Below are 20,349 nucleotides of genomic sequence, written 5' to 3'. Positions count from 1 at the left end.
AGTAGTTACTGGCTGCAGCATAGGTAGCCAGGCATAGGTGCAGCCAGTAGTAGGTGGATGCTGCATAAGTATTTAGTAATAGGTGTAGCCAGTGTTCGGTGGATGCAGCATAGTTAGCAAGGGATATGTGTAACGAGTAGTAGTTGGCTGCAGCATAGGTAGTTAGGGATAGGTGTAGCCATTAGTCGGTGGCTGCAGCTTAGGTATCCAGGGATATGTGTAGTGAGTAGTAGGTGGATGCTGCATAGGTAGCCAGGGATAGGTGTAACCAGTTTTAGGTGCTCACAGCAAAGGTAGCTAGGGATAGGTGTAGCCAGTAGTAGGTGCTCGCAGCATAGGTGCAGACATTAGTACGTGGCTGCAGCATAGGTAGCCAGGGATAGGTGTAGCCAGTTGTAGGTGTTCACAGCAAAGGTAGCTAGGCATAGGTGTAGCCGGTAGTAGGTGCTCGCAGCATAGGTAGCCAGAGATAGGTGCAGACAGTAGTAGCTAATGTCAGCATAGGTAGTTAGGGATAGGTGTTGCCAGTAGTTACTGGCTGCAGCATTGGTAGCCAGGCATAGGTGCAGCCAGTAGTAGGTGGCTGCTGCATAAGTATTTAGTAATAGGTGTAGCCAGTAGTCGGTGGATGCAGCATAGTTAGCAAGGGATATGTGTAACGAGTAGTAGTTGGCTGCAGCATAGGTAGTTAGGGATAGGTGTAGCCAGTAGTCGGTGGCTGCAGCTTAGATATCCAGGGATATGTGTAGCGAGTAGTAGGTGGATGCTGCATAGGTAGCCAGGGATAGGTGTAACCAGTTTTAGGTGCTCACAGCAAAGGTAGCTAGGGATAGAGATGTGGCGAACGGTTCCCGAACCGTTCGCCGGCGAACATCTCTAAATTCATGGGCCTCTTACTACTTCCGGGTCGCACTGACCCGGAGTAGTACGCCTGCGCTGCCCGGCGGAGCGCGTCCTAGATCGCGCTCCCATTGCCGGGCACTCTCTGCGCATGTGCGTGAGTGGTGCTCAAATACCCCTTTTAAAAATTCGAATTTGGTCGAATTCGAATAGTAAATTATTCGAGGTCAGTCGAATATTCGAGTCGAATATTTTTTACTATTCGATTCGACCTCGGACTTCGAGCTCACTATTCGAGTCGGTATTCGAGCTCACTATTCGAGCTGACTATTCGAATTGGCCCAAAATAGCTTCCAACACTTGTTTTGAGGGTGAATGATGCAAGAAACATCTTTTTTTCCAAGTAACAACAGCAAGTGATTATGTGGGGATGTTCCTTTAAAAAAAAATGTGGAAAGAGAAGTTGTGTCCTTAATTTGGTTCAGTAGTGTAGTGTTACTGTATATACTTGTTCTTCTTCTTCTTTATCTTTCTTAATCTTCTTCTAGATCTTCTTCTTCTTCTTCTTCTTCTTCTTCATCATCTTCTTCTTCTTCTTCATCTTCATCTTCTTCATCTTCTTCTTCATCTTCTTCTTCTTCTTCTTCATCTTCTTCTTCTTCTTCATCTTCTTCATCTTCTTCATCTTCATCTTCTTCATCTTCATCTTCTTCATCTTCATCTTCTTCTTCATCTTCTTCATCTTCTTCATCTTCTTCATCTTCTTCTTCTTCTTCTTCATCTTCTTCTTCTTCTTCTTCATCTTCTTCATCTTCTTCTTCTTCTTCTTCATCTTCTTCATCATCTTCTTCTTCTTCTTCATCTTCATCTTCTTCATCTTCTTCTTCATCTTCTTCATCTTCTTCTTCATCTTCTTCTTCTTCATCTTCTTCTTCTTCATCTTCTTCTTCTTCTTCTTCATCTTCTTCATCATCTTCTTCTTCTTCTTCATCTTCATCTTCTTCATCTTCTTCTTCATCTTCTTCTTCTTCATCTTCTTCTTCTTCTTCATCTTCATCTTCTTCATCTTCATCTTCTTCTTCTTCATCTTCTTCTTCATCTTCTTCTTCATCTTCTCCTTCTCCTTCTTTTTCAATATCGTCTTCTTCTTCTTCTTCACGTATTTCTCTTTTCAAATTTTTTTTTAAAGAAATGCAGCTATTTTTGAGCGTAACAAATAGCTGGTGGGCGCACGCATGTTGGAAGCGCCATTGTATGTGCTCCCTGGCAGTGGAAACACAAAGACAGCAGGAGGTAAATTCAGCAGCAGGAGGAGGAGGATGAGTGTGTGGCAGCAGGCAGTCAATGAGGCAGGCAGCTCGCCGTGACATAATAGCCCTGGTACCTAGCGGTGATACCAGGGCTGTAAATAAACACAACAGGAGGTCCCAGACAGCGGTCGTGCAGCCCACATTGTGTCCAATACACAACTGGGACAACACAGTTTTCAACCCGGGCACCTCAGAAAAATTAAACCTTTTTTTTTTTTTATTGGTTTTTTTTGGTTTTGGTTTTACAACCAATATAGCTATTGTTTTGACGTAATAGCTGGTGGCAGAGTGGCAGCAGAAGGTAATTCTGTGTACCCTGGCAGTGGGAAACACAGACAGACAGCAGCAGCAGGAGGAATGGAGGAGCAGTGTGAGCAGCTATTGTTGTGACGTAATAGCTGGTGGCAGAGTGGCAGCAGACGGTAATTCTGTGTACCCTGGCAGTGGGAAACACAGACAGACAGCAGCAGCAGGAGGAATGGAGGAGCAGTGTGAGTGTGGCAGCAGGTAGGCAGCGTGACATAATAGCCCTGGTACCTAGCGGTGATACCAGGGCTGTAAATAAACACAACAGGAGGTCCCAGACAGCGGTCGTGCAGCCCACATTGTGTCCAATACACAACTGGGACAACACAGTTTTCAACCCGGGCACCTCAGAAAAATTAAACCTTTTTTTTTTTTTATTGGTTTTTTTTGGTTTTGGTTTTACAACCAATATAGCTATTGTTTTGACGTAATAGCTGGTGGCAGAGTGGCAGCAGAAGGTAATTCTGTGTACCCTGGCAGTGGGAAACACAGACAGACAGCAGCAGCAGGAGGAATGGAGGAGCAGTGTGAGCAGCTATTGTTGTGACGTAATAGCTGGTGGCAGAGTGGCAGCAGACGGTAATTCTGTGTACCCTGGCAGTGGGAAACACAGACAGACAGCAGCAGCAGGAGGAATGGAGGAGCAGTGTGAGTGTGGCAGCAGGTAGGCAGCGTGACATAATAGCCCTGGTACCTAGCGGTGATACCAGGGCTGTAAATAAACACAACAGGAGGTCCCAGACAGCGGTCGTGCAGCCCACATTGTGTCCAATACACAACTGGGACAACACAGTTTTCAACCCGGGCACCTCAGAAAAATTAAACCTTTTTTTTTTTTTATTGGTTTTTTTTGGTTTTGGTTTTACAACCAATATAGCTATTGTTTTGACGTAATAGCTGGTGGCAGAGTGGCAGCAGAAGGTAATTCTGTGTACCCTGGCAGTGGGAAACACAGACAGACAGCAGCAGCAGGAGGAATGGAGGAGCAGTGTGAGCAGCTATTGTTGTGACGTAATAGCTGGTGGCAGAGTGGCAGCAGACGGTAATTCTGTGTACCCTGGCAGTGGGAAACACAGACAGACAGCAGCAGCAGGAGGAATGGAGGAGCAGTGTGAGTGTGGCAGCAGGTAGGCAGCGTGACATAATAGCCCTGGTACCTAGCGGTGATACCAGGGCTGTAAATAAACACAACAGGAGGTCCCAGACAGCGGTCGTGCAGCCCACATTGTGTCCAATACACAACTGGGACAACACAGTTTTCAACCCGGGCACCTCAGAAAAATTAAACCTTTTTTTTTTTTTATTGGTTTTTTTTGGTTTTGGTTTTACAACCAATATAGCTATTGTTTTGACGTAATAGCTGGTGGCAGAGTGGCAGCAGAAGGTAATTCTGTGTACCCTGGCAGTGGGAAACACAGACAGACAGCAGAAGGGCAGTACACAGCAGCAGCCCACTGTAGGTGTGAAATGTGTGGCTGCAGGCGACGTAATAGTCAAAGTGAACCAGGCTGGCTTAGTGAGCAGGAGCCAGGAGGTGGTAAAGGGTGGTAAGGCACATTAACGATGGTACTAAGTTCCGGCAGCCAGTTCATGTCCCCCTCTCGCCGACAACAGGGGCCAGGAACTCGCCTTCCACCCACGCCTGGTTCATCTTGAGAAACGTCAGTCTGTCCACAGACTTGTGAGACAGACGTGAGCGTTTCTCGGTGACCACGCCACCAGCTGCACTGAAGCAGCGCTCGGACAGCACGCTGGAAGGGGGGCAGGACAGCACTTCCAGGGCGTACTGCGCCAGCTCGCTCCAGATCTCCATGCGCTTGACCCAATACTCCATGGGATCAACAGGGGCATCGCTGTCAAGCCCGCTGTAGGACCCCATGTAGTCAGCCACCATGCGGGTCAGGCGCTGGCTGTGACCGGAGGAGGATGCTGCTGCATGCATCTCCTCTCTAGTCACTGCTGCCGGAGCCTCTACAGTCCTGTAGAGCTCGTGGCTGAGAGACAGCAGGTCTGTGGGGCGCTTGCTGCTGCTGGATGCAGGCACCTGCTGCTGCCTCTGTGCTGGCTGCTGGACAGTGGGGGTGGAAGGCTGGGGGAAGGCTTCCTCCAAGCGCTCAACAAGGGCCTGCTGCAAGCTCCTTATTTGTTGCGCTGGGTCTCCTCCTGCAGGCGGCAGGAACTGGCTCAACTTCCCCTTGAGGCGTGGGTCCAACATCATGCTGATCCAGATGTCCTCCCTCTGCTTCATCTGGATCACCCTGGGGTCCCTGCGCAGGCACGTCAGCATGTGCGCTGCCATTGGGAAGAGGCGGGCCACGTCTGCTGGCACATCGACGTCAGTGCTGTCCTCCTCATCCTCCTCCTCTGCTGCCTCATCCTCTCTCCACCCCCGCACCAACTCAGCTGCACTGCGCTGATCCCCCTCATCAGCAGCCAGGTCAGGGACCTCCACCAAGTCCTCCTCCTCCTCCCCCTCAGAGGTGGACTGTGCAGCTGCTTGCCGCTCCTGCTGGTCCAAGGCTGCCGCTCCCTGTGCCAGCAAAGCATCGAGTGCCCTGTTCAGCAGAGAAACCAGGGGCACCCACTCGCAGACCATAGCATGGTCCCTGCTCACCATGTTTGTGGCCTGCAGGAAGGGAGCCAGCACTAAGCACACCTGCTGCATGTGCCTCCAGTCATCATCGGGGACGATGGACGGGATGTTGCTGGTCTTGTCCCTTCTCTGAGCTGCGGAAACAGTGGCCAGGGCAAGGTAGTGGTTGACAGCGTGCTTCTGTTCAACCAGACGCTCCAACATCGCCAGGGTGGAGTTCCAGCGAGTCGGAACGTCAATGATCAGCCGATGGCGTGGCAGATCCAGCTCCTTTTGCACGTCTTCCAGGCTCGCACAGGCTGCAGCCGAGCGCCGGAAGTGACGCACAACGTTCCTTGCCGTTTCCAGCAGCTCGTCCATCCCCTGGTAGGTGCGCAGGAACTTCTGCACCACCAGGTTCAGCACGTGGGCAAGACAGGGGATGTGGGTCAGGTTTCCCCTGTCTATGGCAGCAACCAGATTGGCCCCATTGTCGGACACCACCTCTCCGACTCTGAGGCCTCTGGGGGTCAGCCAAATCCGCTCCTGCTCCTGGAGTTTGGCCAACACGTGGGCTGCCGTCAGCTTGGTCTTGCCAAGGCTGACCAAGTGCAGCAGCGCTTGGCAGTGGCGGGCCTTCACACTGCTGCTGAGGCGGGGGGTTTGGCCAGGTGTGGCGGAGGATGGCAGAGGATCGGAGGAACCCGCTGCAGTTCCCCTGACCCTGCGGGGTGGCACCACCCACTGTGTTGCTGCTGCTGCTGTGCCCGCTGCTGCTCTCCCATCCTCACCCCCTTCCACCAAGCTGACCCAGTGGACAGTGAAGGACAGGTAGCGGCCTGTCCCGAAGCGGCTGCTCCAGGAGTCCATGGTGACGTGGACCCTTTCACCAACCGCGTGCTCCAGCCCTCGCTCCACATTGGCCATCACAAAGCGGTGCAGTGCAGGAATGGCCTTGCGGGCGAAGAAGTGTCTGCTGGGGAGCTGCCAGTCTGGGGCTGCACAAGCAAGCAGCGCCCGCATGTCGCTCCCCTCCTGCACGAGCGTGTACGGCAGGAGTTGGGAGCACATGGCCCGTGCCAGCAAGCCGTTCAGCTGCCGCACGCGACGGCTGCTGGGAGGCAGAGCCCTAACCACCCCCTGGAAGGACTCGCTCAAAAGGCTCTGGCGTGCCTTTTTGCTGGCACGGGAATCAGCAGACGGAGCAGAGGAGGCCACTGAGGACTGGCTGCCAGAACAGGCCTCAGTGTCGGCGGCAGGAGTTGCAGAGGGGGGAGGAGCAGGGCGTTTCCGCACTCCTGCTGGTGCTGCTGGAGGAGCAGGAGGGCGGGTGGCTGCTGTTGCTGCTGCTGCTGCTGAAGGCTGTGCAGTGATGGGATTGGTGCCACTGCCAGCACCAGATGCCTTCAGCCTCTGGAACTCCTCATGCTGGTGGAAGTGTTTCGCAGAAAGGTGGTTGATCAGCGAGCTGGTGCTGAACTTCAAGGGGTCTGCACCTCTGCTCAACTTCCGCTGACAGTGGTTGCAAGTGGCGTACTTGCTGTACACTGTGGGCATGGTGAAAAACCGCCAGATTGGTGACAAAAACATCCCCCTACGGCATGGAAGCGCTGCTGCCTGTTTCCCTGTGGTGGTTGGGGGGGGGGGGGGGGTCTTGGGTGCGGCTGGTGGTGGTACTGGCTGATGCTGCTGCTGCTGCTGCTGAGCCTGAGACACCAGCAGGCTGTGGGACGCTGCCAATGCTTGCAATGATGCGCCTCCTTGCAAGGCCCACAACCGCATCCTCCTCCTCCTCCTCAGAGCTGCTGAGGACGACATCCTCTGGATGTGTTGGCACCCAGTCTCTGTCTGTCACCGGGTCATCATCATCATGCCCCTCCTGAAACATGTCCTGCTCTGATGATGACCCCCCAAACTCCTCTGCTGATGCATGGATGGGACGCTTGACTGTCGCCACAGTCTTGCTGTCCAATCCCTCCTCCCCCAAAGTGCCCATCAGCATCTCCTCCTCCAAATCGCCAACAACAGCATTCAATTGACTCATCATGCCTGGGGTCAAAAGAGTGCTGAGTGACAGGTCGGCGACTGACGGTGAACTGGCCTCCTCCCCAGGCCCTGCTGGGCGGCTGCTGCGAACAGGGGTGGTGGTGGTGAGGGTGGAGGCCTCGGATGCAGAGCTGATGGCGGGCTGCTCATCCTCCGTCATGAGTTGCACCACAGTGTCTGCATCCTTTTCCTCAATGGGACGTTTCCGACCCGGCTGGAGGAAAATGGGAGCAGGTGCTACACGCTGCTGCTGCTGTGTCTCTGCAGCGTGAGTTGCAGATGCTCCTCCTGGGCGGCGCCCAAGGCGTCCACGGCCAGTGGCTATGGGAGGAATGTTAGCCACTGACGCTGCTGCTGCTGCTGCGGAACTGTGCATGGTGGCGCGCCCGCGGCCGCGGCTTGCCACAATGCTGCTCCCTCTCTTCCTGATTCCCTTGCTGCCCTTCCCCTTGCCCAAACCGCGCTGGCTGCCACTTCCAGACATCTTCAATGTTTTGGGCGTATAGACAAAAGTTTTGTAAAAGGGCGGGTGAAAAGTGGGGTACTTTAATGGAGTGGGTTGGTTGGTGAGGTGACTGAGTGAGTGTCCCCTAGTACAGTAAGTAAGTATTAACAGTCAGGAAGTACAACTAGCAGTTACAATAATCAGTAGTAGTAATCACAAGTAAATTTAGTGTGTGTACACTCAGACAGTGAGTGCACGCACGCAGGAGCTAGTAGCCTATGGACACAGTGACTGAGTGTCCTAGACTCCTAGTACGGTAAGAGTAAGTAAGTAGTAACAGTAAGTAGAACTAACTAATAACAATAATCAATCAGCGATCAGAAGGAAATGGAGTGTGGGTGGTGTGTGTGTACACTCAGACAGTGAGTGCACGCACGCAGGAGCTAGTAGCCTATGGACACAGTGACTGAGTGTCCTAGACTCCTAGTACAGTAAGTAGTAACAGTAAGTAGTAGAACTAACTAATAACAATAATCAATCAGCGATCAGAAGGAAATGGAGTGTGGGTGGTGTGTGTACACTCAGACAGTGAGTGCACGCACGCAGGAGCTAGTAGCCTATGGACACAGTGACTGAGTGTCCTAGACTCCTAGTACAGTAAGAGTAAGTAAGTAGTAACAGTAAGTAGAACTAACTAATAACAATAATCAATCAGCGATCAGAAGGAAATGGAGTGTGGGTGGTGTGTGTACACTCAGACAGTGAGTGCACGCACGCAGGAGCTAGTAGCCTATGGACACAGTGACTGGGTGTCCTAGACTCCTAGTACAGTAAGAGTAAGTAAGTAGTAACAGTAAGTAGTAGAACTAACTAATAACAATAATCAATCAGCGATCAGAAGGAAATGGAGTGTGGGTGGTGTGTGTACACTCAGACAGTGAGTGCACGCACGCAGGAGCTAGTAGCCTATGGACACAGTGACTGAGTGTCCTAGACTCCTAGTACAGTAAGTAGTAACAGTAAGTAGTAGAACTAACTAATAACAATAATCAATCAGCGATCAGAAGGAAATGGAGTGTGGGTGGTGTGTGTACACTCAGACAGTGAGTGCACGCACGCAGGAGCTAGTAGCCTATGGACACAGTGACTGAGTGTCCTAGACTCCTAGTACAGTAAGAGTAAGTAAGTAGTAACAGTAAGTAGAACTAACTAATAACAATAATCAATCAGCGATCAGAAGGAAATGGAGTGTGGGTGGTGTGTGTACACTCAGACAGTGAGTGCACGCACGCAGGAGCTAGTAGCCTATGGACACAGTGACTGGGTGTCCTAGACTCCTAGTACAGTAAGAGTAAGTAAGTAGTAACAGTAAGTAGTAGAACTAACTAATAACAATAATCAATCAGCGATCAGAAGGAAATGGAGTGTGGGTGGTGTGTGTACACTCAGACAGTGAGTGCACGCACGCAGGAGCTAGTAGCCTATGGACACAGTGACTGAGTGTCCTAGACTCCTAGTACAGTAAGTAGTAACAGTAAGTAGTAGAACTAACTAATAACAATAATCAATCAGCGATCAGAAGGAAATGGAGTGTGGGTGGTGTGTGTACACTCAGACAGTGAGTGCACGCACGCAGGAGCTAGTAGCCTATGGACACAGTGACTGAGTGTCCTAGACTCCTAGTACAGTAAGAGTAAGTAAGTAGTAACAGTAAGTAGAACTAACTAATAACAATAATCAATCAGCGATCAGAAGGAAATGGAGTGTGGGTGTGTGTACACTCAGACAGTGAGTGCACGCACGCAGGAGCTAGTAGCCTATGAACACAGTGACTGAGTGTCCTAGACTCCTAGTACAGTAAGAGTAAGTAGTAACAGTAAGTAGAACTAACTAATTACAATAATCAATCAGCGATCAGAAGGAAATAGAGTGTGTGTTGTGTGTGTACACTCAGACAGTGAGTGCGCACACGCAGGAGCTAGTAGCCTATATGAACAGTGACAGTGAGTGTCCCTACGGGTACAGTAAGAGTAAGTAGTAAGTAAGTACAACTAACAATAATCAATCAGTAATCAGAAGGAAATAGAGTGTGTGTACACACAGACAGTGAGTGAGTGCACACACGCAGGAGCTAGCTAGTAGCCTATAAACAGTGACAGTCAGTGAGTGTCCTACTCCTAGTACAGTATAACTACAATACTATTAGTAAAGGACAGCAGAAATACTGGTATAGATGATGAGAGAAATAAACAGAGGACAGCTGCCCACAGAGGCAAGGCCCCCCTGAGGCCTAAACCTGTAAGCTTGCAGCAGCTGCCTGTCTCTAATGTAACACACAAGCTACTAACTAAAATACAATGTCTATCTAAATAACAACAATACAGGTGTATATGGCAGGTGTAGGTGAGCAAAAACGCTAGGTAAATGAACACAATAGAGCACTTGCTAAGCCAAAGCACAAAGGAGCAGATCTCTCTCTGTACAAGTCTCAGGCAAGCATGGAAAACCCGAACATGGCGGCCGCTATTTATAGGGTAGGGGCTGGCCAGGGTCCCCCTCTGTGATTGGCTGCCGTCAGAGGGCCTGGGAGCCCTCTGATTGGCTCTAAGCACATCAATCTGGGCTATGACGCTATTCGAGCTCGGTACCGAGCTCGAATAGCGCCGGTTTGCTCGAATAGCTCGAATAGTGAATGGGCTATTCGAGTGTTCTCGAATAGCCCATTCGAATAGCTACAGCTATTCGGAGCTCGAATACCGAGCTCGAATAGCTGAAAAAGAGCTCGAATATTCGAGCTACTCGAATATTCGAGCTCTGCTGAGCACCACTATGCGTGACGTCATGAGTGACGTCACGCTCATGCGCAGAGAGTGCCCGGCAACAGGAGCGCGATCTAGGACGCGCTCCGCCGGGCAGCGCAGGCGTACTACTCCGGGTCAGTGCGACCCGGAAGTAGTAAGAGGCCCAGAGAGGTTCGCCAGGCGAACTGTTCGGCCCAACACTAGCTAGGGATAGGTGTAGCCGGTAGAAGGTGCTCAAAGCATAGGTAGCCAGGGATAGGTGCAGACAGTAGTACGTGGCTGCAGCATAGGTAGCCAGGGATAGGTGTAGCCAGTTGTAGGTGTTCACAGCAAAGGTAGCCAGGGATAGGTGTAGCCAGTAGTAGGTGCTCGCAGCATAGCTAGTTAGAAATAGGTGTAGCCAGTTGTAGGTGGATGCAGCAAAGCTAGCTAGGGATAGGTGTTGCCAGTAGTTACTGGCTGCAGCATAGGTAGCCAGGCATAGGTGCAGCCAGTAGTAGGTGGCTGCTGCATAAGTATTTAGTAATAGGTGTAGCCAGTAGTCGGTGGATGCAGCATAGTTAGCAAGGGATATGTGTAACGAGTAGTAGTTGGCTGCAGCATAGGTAGTTAGGGATAGGTGTAGCCAGTAGTCGGTGGCTGCAGCTTAGATATCCAGGGATATGAGTAGCGAGTAGTAGGTGGATGCTGCATAGGTAGCCAGGGATAGGTGTAACCAGTTTTAGGTGCTCACAGCAAAGGTAGCTAGGGATAGGTGTAGCCGGTAGAAGGTGCTCACAGCATAGGTAGCCAGGGATAGGTGCAGACAGTAGTACGTGGCTGCAGCAAAGGTAGCCAGGGATAGGTGTAGCCAGTAGTAGGTGCTCGCAGCATAGCTAGTTAGGAATAGGTGTAGCTAGTTGTAGGTGGATGCAGCAAAGCTAGCTAGGGATAGATGTAGCCAGTTGTAGGTGCTCACAGCATATGTAGACAGGGATAGGTGTAAATAGTACTATAGAATGGAATCGATCGAATGATGTCTGAAATCGACTAGTGTCTGGGCCTCTCTAATAAGTTAATCTTTTTCAATATAAATTCAATTGTTTTCTGTTTGTAGTATCTTCATGGATCACCCTACAAACAATCCGATTAATAATGGACAGCCGAGTACGTCCTCAACTAGAGAAGAATTGGTAAGTTACCTAAATTTTATACTTTTTAAATTAATTATTATAAAAATTCAATTTAATTAATTCCCATTACCTTGTCTGTCTGTTCACATCCAGCCACAGCTTAGCAGCCGTTACTTTGACTGCCCCAGTAAAAACAAATTATTAGCACCGATCATTGCGCCAGTATAAGTAACAGCCGGCGAATCCGATTACCAACTGTCACTGCACCTGCAGCAAAGGCTGCTGATTAGCAGCTTTGACTTTGACAGCAGCAATTGGAGGCAACGAGTTATTGCACCTGCTGCATTGACAGCTGCTGCACCCATAGTGTGACTGAGGCCACAACTTCAAAGGCCGTTGATTATCAACTATCACTGCGCCAGTAGCAGTAACAGCCAGTTATCTGCTGCCTCCACTTTGTTTGCATAAGCAAGAGCCACTGTTTATTATCCTTCACTACGCCTGCATCAGTAGCAGCCACTGATTAGCAGCCTCCACTGCGGAAATAGCAGTAAAAGGAACTAATTAGTTGGCTTCACTGCGTTAACAGCAATACAAAAATGCAAAAAACCGCCAGCAGCTGTAACAATTAAGCACACTGGACTCCGCTATACCTCCACTCACCAAGGCAGTGCAGGGGCCTGGTGAATCAAATCAAAAGTAACGGCAGACGAAGAAAGGCTCCTCACAATGTATTTGTTAAAATTGTAAAACGTAACTAATTGGATTAGGTAAAAACAGCATAGCCAGACAGTTGACTGTTTGATTAACTTCCATTGTCAGTACAAAACATGACAGCTGTCTCACAATGCCGTTTTTACATAAAATATATTGAATAGTTTTATGAGTTTTCCACAGACATTGGGCTTGATTCACTAACATAAATAGCATGCCTTATCCAAGTGAACAGAAGTTGGAAGAAATAACGCCTCATGGTAATATCATTGTTAAAAACGTATGCCTGATAATTGTCAATAAAGTGAGCTCTACTCGTCCAGGGCTATGACCCTGCGGGTTCGTAGCGATCGCTATGATATTCTGAAAAGGCGTTTAAAATTTGATAAGTCATGTTATCACTGATAAAGCCTGTTATTTGTATTATTATATGTACACAGTGTGTTATTTTCTGGAAGGTTTACTCTCAGAACTATTATTTCAAACATGTCCGATATGATTTCCGAGAAATTACCATTCTATTTTTAACCGTTTTTCATTTACTTCAATAGGAAGGCAATTGGAAAATGCTTGGAAATCCGATCGAGTAGTTGCAACTTCCACATAGGACTCGACCATCCAAGGTCCAAGGGCACTTGACAGAGAGCTTCTGCATGAAACGATATGATTTCTTGTGTGCTGGAGGGTCGATTGCTATTTGAAAGTTACAACTACTGGATTTAAGTCTAGAAGTTAGATGGGCCGCTCACTACACTGGACTCCATGAGTGACTTACACATCCTCTGTGTCCGGCAGGTTTTACACGAAACTGCATAGGAAATCAGATAGGACATGTTGGAAATAATGAATCTCACAGTCAATCGGCCATAAAATTTCATAGTGTGTTACAAGCATGAGTGAATCCTTTCCACTACGTGTAGCCTTTCTTCCTCTGCTGCAGCAGTAATAGACTGTGTATATCAGCTGCCACTGCCCTGGCGACCGTAAAGGCCATTGATTAACACACGACAGTGCATCTGAAGCAGTAAAAGCTGCTGACTATCACCCACCACTATACTATAAACCTAAAATTAAAGTCCTTTTTTTTTTCCAGTTAAGAATTCTGCAGAATCAGATGCGGGCCATGAGCGGACAGGATCGGCCATCAGAGAGCTTTCCATCAAATCCCATACGGGACCCTAACAATCCAAATCATTTTGATGACGTGGACCGGGATAGGATTGGACACGTACAATGGTGTTCCTGTCAAAAATGTGTGCCAATGCCCACAGGATTAGAGTCTGTATGTTGCAAAGAAATATCAAATTTAGAAGAACAGATGGAAGATATTGATTGTATAACTGAACATGCCGACTTCTACAACTTTTGCCAAAATCCAAACTATGCTCGGGTATTCCTTTTTGTAGCGAATGGAAGTAATGGACTAAGCAGATCTCAAAAAGATGCAAACAGGTTTGTGTTGGTTAAATTCAAATATATATTGCTAAATATATTTCTATTAAATTATGTCACAAATGTGAAATAACCTAATTCTATCAGAGCCAGTGGGGTAAGTAGAAATAAATGGTCGAGCCTGCGAAACATTTGATGTGGTCCATCTACCCCTCACCACATGTATAGTTTCCCCCATTATAAATATCCTGGTATAGCTGTCATCCCACAGTATAGTCAGGTATAGGTGCTCTCAGTACAGCTAGGCAGGCTTGCTCAAATCCGACTTCGGAGCCGGATAGTTCTAACCGGATATCTCCCAGTAAAGCTGTGTGTGTGGGGGAGGGGGGGGGGGCTGGGACCTGGGGGTCAATCTTACCTGTCTGACATCTTCTTCGGTCCGTCCTTGTCGCCTCCCATGAAGCATTTCATGCGCCGGTCACGTGACTACAAACACTTCCTCCTTCGAACCCGGAAGGAGGAAGTGTTTGTAGTTAAGTGACTGCTGCTTGGAACGCATCATGGGAGGCGCCAGGGACGGACCGAAGAAGATGTCAGACAGGTAAGATTGACCCCCAGGTCCCAGCCCACCCACCCCCCCCCCCCCAGCTTTACTGGGAGATATCTGGATAGAACTATCCGGATGTCTCCTGAAGTCGGATTTGAGCAAGCCCGCCTAGCTATACTGAGGAAGGAGGAAGTGTTTGTAGTTACCTGACCGCTGCTTGGAGCGCATTGTGGGAGGCGCCAGGGACGGACCGAAGAAGACGTCAAACAGGTAAGATTGACCAGACCGCCCTCCACCCGCACAGCTTTTCTGGGAGATATCCGGATAGAACTATCCGGATGTCTCCTGAAGGATTTGAACAAGCCTGTAGCTAGGTATAAGTGCCAACAGTTTAGCCAGGCAGGGGTGCTCACAGTATAGCTAGGCATGGTGGCACACTCCCCCCGCCACTGGTGCATGCAGGGGGGTTTAACGATGCCCAGAATCCCACCTGCTGCAAGGCTGGCACATCATTAGCTGCTCTCCCTGCGTACTGCCTATCGAGGCACCAGCCGTCGCAGTGTAACGTGGGGAGGGAGTCCGACATCACTCATCCCTCTCTCTCTCTAAATCAAGTGCCCCCTCCCGAGTCCCCTTGAATAGAAGGCACAGCAGGCATTTAGTTTACTGGTTTGTACGCTCTACCTGTATTAAAGAAAACAGACGGAGCACAGAGACTGTTAAACGTACGCTAAGCTTTCTCTGCAAGGGGACTCGGGAGTGGGCACTTGATGTAGCGGAACGGGAGGAGTGATGTTGGCCTACCTCCCTGCATTACACTTCTGCAGCTAATGGCTCACGTAATAGTGGTATGATCACACTAAAGACGTTCTCTGGAGTTTAGTGAAGTGTGCCTACAAAGTTGAAGCCACAACCGGATTCAAAGAGGGTCAAAGAAAAAACTGCATTATGTACCACTATGCGCGACCTCTGCATGCAGAACAATGTGTAATTGAAAACTACATAGGGCAGGATAAAATTAAAAATACCTTTTAACATGCTACCTTTTTAATGTTCTCACTGTATTTTTAGTATATATATTATAGTAATTGTCATTTTTTTAAACAGGTCTTACCGGAAGGCTTCCTATAGAGCCTTTACTGGCTTTGCTCATGGTTTTTTAGGTCGTGGTAACCGGAGACCTATACCCGCTTGTGTGGTCAAGAAGGTTCGCGAAGCCTTTCCAGATCCAGATGGGGAGTACATGGGATATAAAGCTTGTCAGGATATTGCTGCCGAGTATATGGTTTGACTTATTCGAATTAAGTTAAAATGAACTCATGACATAATGAACACATAGAGTACTGAATGACTCACATTTCGCACTGCCAGATGTAACTTTTAAAGTAGACAACACCGCATATGCAAAAAAAGGAGAATAGATCCAATAGCGTAACTCTTTATGTAAAATTTACAGACCAACACCTTCCCTTGTGCCGTTAATCTGTATCTGTGACACCCAATGTGAGTAGGAGATCCCCACACTGCCAGCACTCACCAAGCTTTATTTCTGAAATATCCAGAGCGAATAATAAAGCACTTGTGTGGTTTAATTCATCCAGTAGCGATCACAGTGATTCCGTCGATAGAAAACAAAAACTTATCCTTCATACCGTAAAACTATCTTTATAGTAAATAAAATGTAAATCAATTTTGATTTTAATCAATTTTCATTATAAAGACAGAGTTTTACGCTATGAAGGATATGTTTTAGTGTTCCACTGATGGAATCACTGTGATCGCTACTGAATGCATTATACCACATAAGGCCTTTATTAATACCTTATTTCAGAAATAAAGCTTGGTGAGTGCGGGCAGTGGGGATCTACTCACATTGGGTGTCAAATAAACAGATTTGAAGGTACGAGGGATGGTGGTTTTGTGTAAACCTTTCATAAATAGTTATGCTGTTGGATCTATAATCCGTTTTTATTGCAGATTAGTATAGACTGTAACACAAAGTTGTCTTGTAAAAGTATATTTGTTTTTTTCAGATTTTTTTAGGTTAGAAAGTTAGTTATCAGTTCATGTTCACTTTATAAATTCATTCTGAAGCAGTTTTGATAAAAACATACTCAGCGAATGAGAGGGAAAGCTCAGAGTCCTATAGAGAATTAATATTCACCAGACCTGTATTCCTTTTCATAGCGGGATCCACTGTTTGGATAGGAGGTTCAGAGACTGCTCACTTACACCGGTGAGAAAGGATTTTTCAATCACTAGGAGGTCGACTATTCACAAATACTTCAAATTCGTAATAAGCAAGAGCAAGCACGCAATCTTGCACAATTGTACACGCTCAGGATGTAACACGCTCAGGCTGTTACAGATTTCTTCTGGAGCGGAAGGACTTCCGATGAAATCCAAAAATCTCTCTCAGCGGCTCCAGACAGCAGTCTCAGACTCCTCTAAAGGAAAATACAAATGGTTGATTCAGTGGATTGTTAGTACCATCTGTATAGGACCGATAACCTTTCCTCTCATTCAACTTTTTTATTTTTTTTACATCACTTTCAGACCAGAGATGTCAAATCGGTATTAAGAGGAATGAGCTCCTCTAACATTTATGACACTGTTAAAATTCATTCATGGGTCTGAATCTGGAAAGGTGTGGGTCCATCTGGTAGAAAATATTCCTCTCGTTCTCAGTCCACTCTCCTCAACACTAGCATGAATTTGGCCTGCAGGTCTTGACTTTGACAATTTACCCAAATGTAAATTAAATTTTACTACATTGTTTTTTTAACGTATTCATTATGTGTTACTGGTACATGATTAGTTATCATAATGTTTTATATTGTTAATTAACTGTATTAAAAAGTACTGTATTGTTCATTTTCCTAAACATTCATGTTTTGTTGATTGTTATTTATTTAAATAAAATTTATAAAGATAAAAATGTCTATTTTCTTATTCAAACATTGTTTCAGTACAGTAGTGTGAATTGAAACGGTAAAAATTGAAGCAAGAGGGATCCCCAGGGGCTGATCACAGGTCTGATTGAGTATGCATACTGGGTATCGACTACTTACAAATGAGTGACCCTCTCTTTGTAGTGGATGAGAAGATAAACAGCGAAAGCAGGTCTGCTAATGATCAGAAGGCCAAAGGACGACCTGAAGTGGCACTAGTATAATTGTACACAAGTGTTTATCTATCCGGTAGCACAATATCTTCACACGCGACCTAGGTATTGTCATTTTAAAATGTACACTAAATACGGCTACAATTTTTTTAATAACCATTGACCCGCAAACTTGCGTATTTCTTTTGCTTCAATAGTCTCTACATAGATAGTCTCTATATAGATTTATAATCATCTATCAAATAAAAGAATAAATCAGCTAATGGTGTCCAAATATTGTTTCCATCTCATGAATCCATTGAATTTACTTTTGTGTTTAACACTAGTACATGTATAAGAGAACAATTATTGGAATTTAAGATAAACTATTTCTAACAATTCTTTAAGCTATCGCTTACCTCACCTCTATGGTGCCATTTAACTCCACTATTGGCCTATGCGGATTGTGTAATGGATATAAAAAAACAGAAAATAGATGACTATGCACATTAAATGAGAGGTCGGAACTAGTCTGTAGAATTTGTGGATTATTGGTGGGAGGTTGGGAATTGTAGGAAAACATAAATGGGTTCAGTACTAGGAACTTTTCCTTGTGCCATCTTTCTTTTGAACCCTGGTATGTGTTCAAAAGATTGTTTATGCTTTGTCAACTCGGTCCCATAAGGCAACATATACCGTTCGTGTTGATAGGACAGGGAGTGGATTTCCGAAAGACGGCGCTACATCGCTCAGAGGACCAGTGGTAATAATCCAAATAACTCTGCTGTTTGTACCATTACCGCATCAGATTTGACTCTATTTATACTTATGCATAATTAACTGAAGCAAAATTGAATATAGAAATAATTTTGCAGCATTCATGGAGAAATCAGGGTCTAAAATGGGATGATTACAGCTGGTCATCTATGTAATGATGCTAGATAATGCTGTATTCCACAGCATGCAGTGTAAACACCAATGACGTACGTTGACGGTTGGGACAGAGAAATGATGAAAGATAGAGAGGCCAGACCCAAGTTTGATCGAGCAAATTGCGGATATACTGTATTTGACACAAGTGGAGGAAAAAACGGCCGATTAATGTATCTGGAGAATAATCTGTATGTACCTGACCACCCTCTTTTTGGTGTACTGGATATGCTTCAACTTTTAAAAATATAATTATGTTCTATGTGTACTATTATAATTGCAAACAATCCACCAATCAAAAAAAAGAAACACTCCACATCTTTTTGTAAATAAAAAAATAAAAACATTTCAAATGTATTACACAATTGATGTAACAGTACTTAAAAATTATAATATTCATTCATTAATATTATTTAGCACAAAGTTTTCAAACATCTATTCATTAAACATACAATAACTACTTGTGGACTGAAGATTACGTTAAAGCCACTCAGGTTCGAGTACATTACCTGAATATCAACAACACATACAATGCAATTATTGAAAAATTCATTCAATTGAATATAGTAACACTTGTTTGTAGAGATATGTAATTAATTTACATAGTTAATTCATTGCTTCAAAAATTCAGTAACAGGTTTTGATAATCACATACTTCTACATAGTTTGAAACAAGTTACAGATGTAATGACAGCTAGAACAATAGTAAAACTGAACAGTGGTTTGCTAAAGTATTCGTTCACCTTTAACTTTTCCACATTTTGTCATTTTAACTGCCACAAAAATGAATCAATGTTATTGCAACAGATGCTAAAAAGGTGAGGGGAGGACTGAGGAGCAGCTAAGCAAAGGGAGGTGTGCCACGACCCCGTCCCAGGTCCTCTTGGGACCAATGTAGCAAAAGATGAATGGGTCGGCACCACCGAGTATATTAAAGAAGCTCTTGTAATGAAACATACAACAGCAGTGACAGACGTTGTTTCGGGCTGACAAGCCCTTCCTCAAACTGCTCCTTCCTGGAGCAGTTTGAGGAAGGGCTTGTCAGCCCGAAACAGTGTCTGTCACTGCTGTTGCATGTTTCATTAAAAGAGCTTTTTTAATATACTCGGTGGTGCCAACCCATTTATCTTTTGCTCAATGTTATTGCAAGTCAACATGAAAGATCAATACAAAGTGGTGTACACGTGAGAAGTTGAACGCAAATCATACATGATTCCAAACATTTATTAATAATAAATAAATGAAAAGTGGAGTGTGCGTAATTAATCAGCCTCCTTTGGTCTAAGAAGAATCAGTTGACCATAGACATTTCCCCAATGAGTGCTAATGACTAAATAGAGTGCACCTGTGTGTTATTTAATGTCAGTACAATTACAGCGGCTCTGTGACGGCCTCAGAGGTTGCCTAAGAGAATATTAGGTGCAACAACACCATGAAGTCCAAAGAACACACCGGACAGTTCAGGGGTAAGGTTATTGAGAAATTTAAAGCAGGCTTAGGCTACAAAAAGATTTCAAAAGCTTTAAACATCCCACGGAGCACTGTTCAAGCGATCACTCAAAAGTGGAAGGAGTATGGCACAACTGTAAACCTACCAAGATAAGGCTGTACACCTAAACTCACCGGACGAACAAGGAGAGCACTGATCAGAAATGCAGTCAAGAGGCCCATGGTTTATCTGGACGAACTGGAAAGATCTACAGCACAGGTGGAATATTCTGTTCATAGCACAACAATTAGTTATGCACTGCACATAGTTGGCCTTTATTGAAGAGTGACAAGAAGAAATTGAACTTTTTGCTCAAAATGCACAGCGCTATGTGTGGCGTAAAAATAACACTGCACATCGCTCTGAGCACATTATACCCACTGTCAAATATGATGGGGGCAACATCATGCTTTGGAGGGCTTCTCTTCATCAGGGGCAGGAAAGCTGCACAGAGTTGATTGGAATATGGATGTAGCCAAATATAGGGCAATCTTGTAAGAAAACCTCTTGGAGTCTTTCAAAAGACTTGAGATTGGGGCGGAGGTTCACCTTCCAACAGAACAACGACCCTAAACATAAAACCAGGGCAACAATACAATGGTTTAAAACAAAACATATCCCTGTGTTAGAATGGCCCGGTCAAAGTCCAGATCTAAATCCAATCGTGAATCTTTGACAAGATCACAAAACTGTTGTTCACAAACGCTGTCCATCTAATCTGAATGAACTAGAGCTTTTTGGG

The 20,349-nt window shown here is 46.2% G+C and overlaps 1 protein-coding gene across 1 annotated transcript in view; it reads left to right on the top strand.

Annotated features, from left to right (window-relative positions):
• LOC137528450 (uncharacterized) overlaps positions 1 to 15,638 on the top strand; it is a 34,533-nt gene extending 18,895 nt beyond the window's left edge. Inside the window, exons 2-4 of the mRNA XM_068249744.1 lie at positions 11,417 to 11,492; positions 13,240 to 13,598; positions 15,193 to 15,638. Coding sequence (XP_068105845.1) covers positions 11,417 to 11,492; positions 13,240 to 13,598; positions 15,193 to 15,376 — 619 coding nt within the window. The 3' untranslated portion in view covers positions 15,377 to 15,638. The remainder of the gene's footprint in view (positions 1 to 11,416; positions 11,493 to 13,239; positions 13,599 to 15,192) is intronic.
• The last annotated feature ends 4,711 nt before the right edge of the window (positions 15,639 to 20,349 follow it).

This window comes from Hyperolius riggenbachi, chromosome 8 (genome assembly GCF_040937935.1).
Source record: "Hyperolius riggenbachi isolate aHypRig1 chromosome 8, aHypRig1.pri, whole genome shotgun sequence".
NCBI classification, from domain to species: Eukaryota; Metazoa; Chordata; class Amphibia; order Anura; family Hyperoliidae; genus Hyperolius; species Hyperolius riggenbachi.
This window is presented reverse-complemented; position numbering and strand designations above follow the sequence as displayed.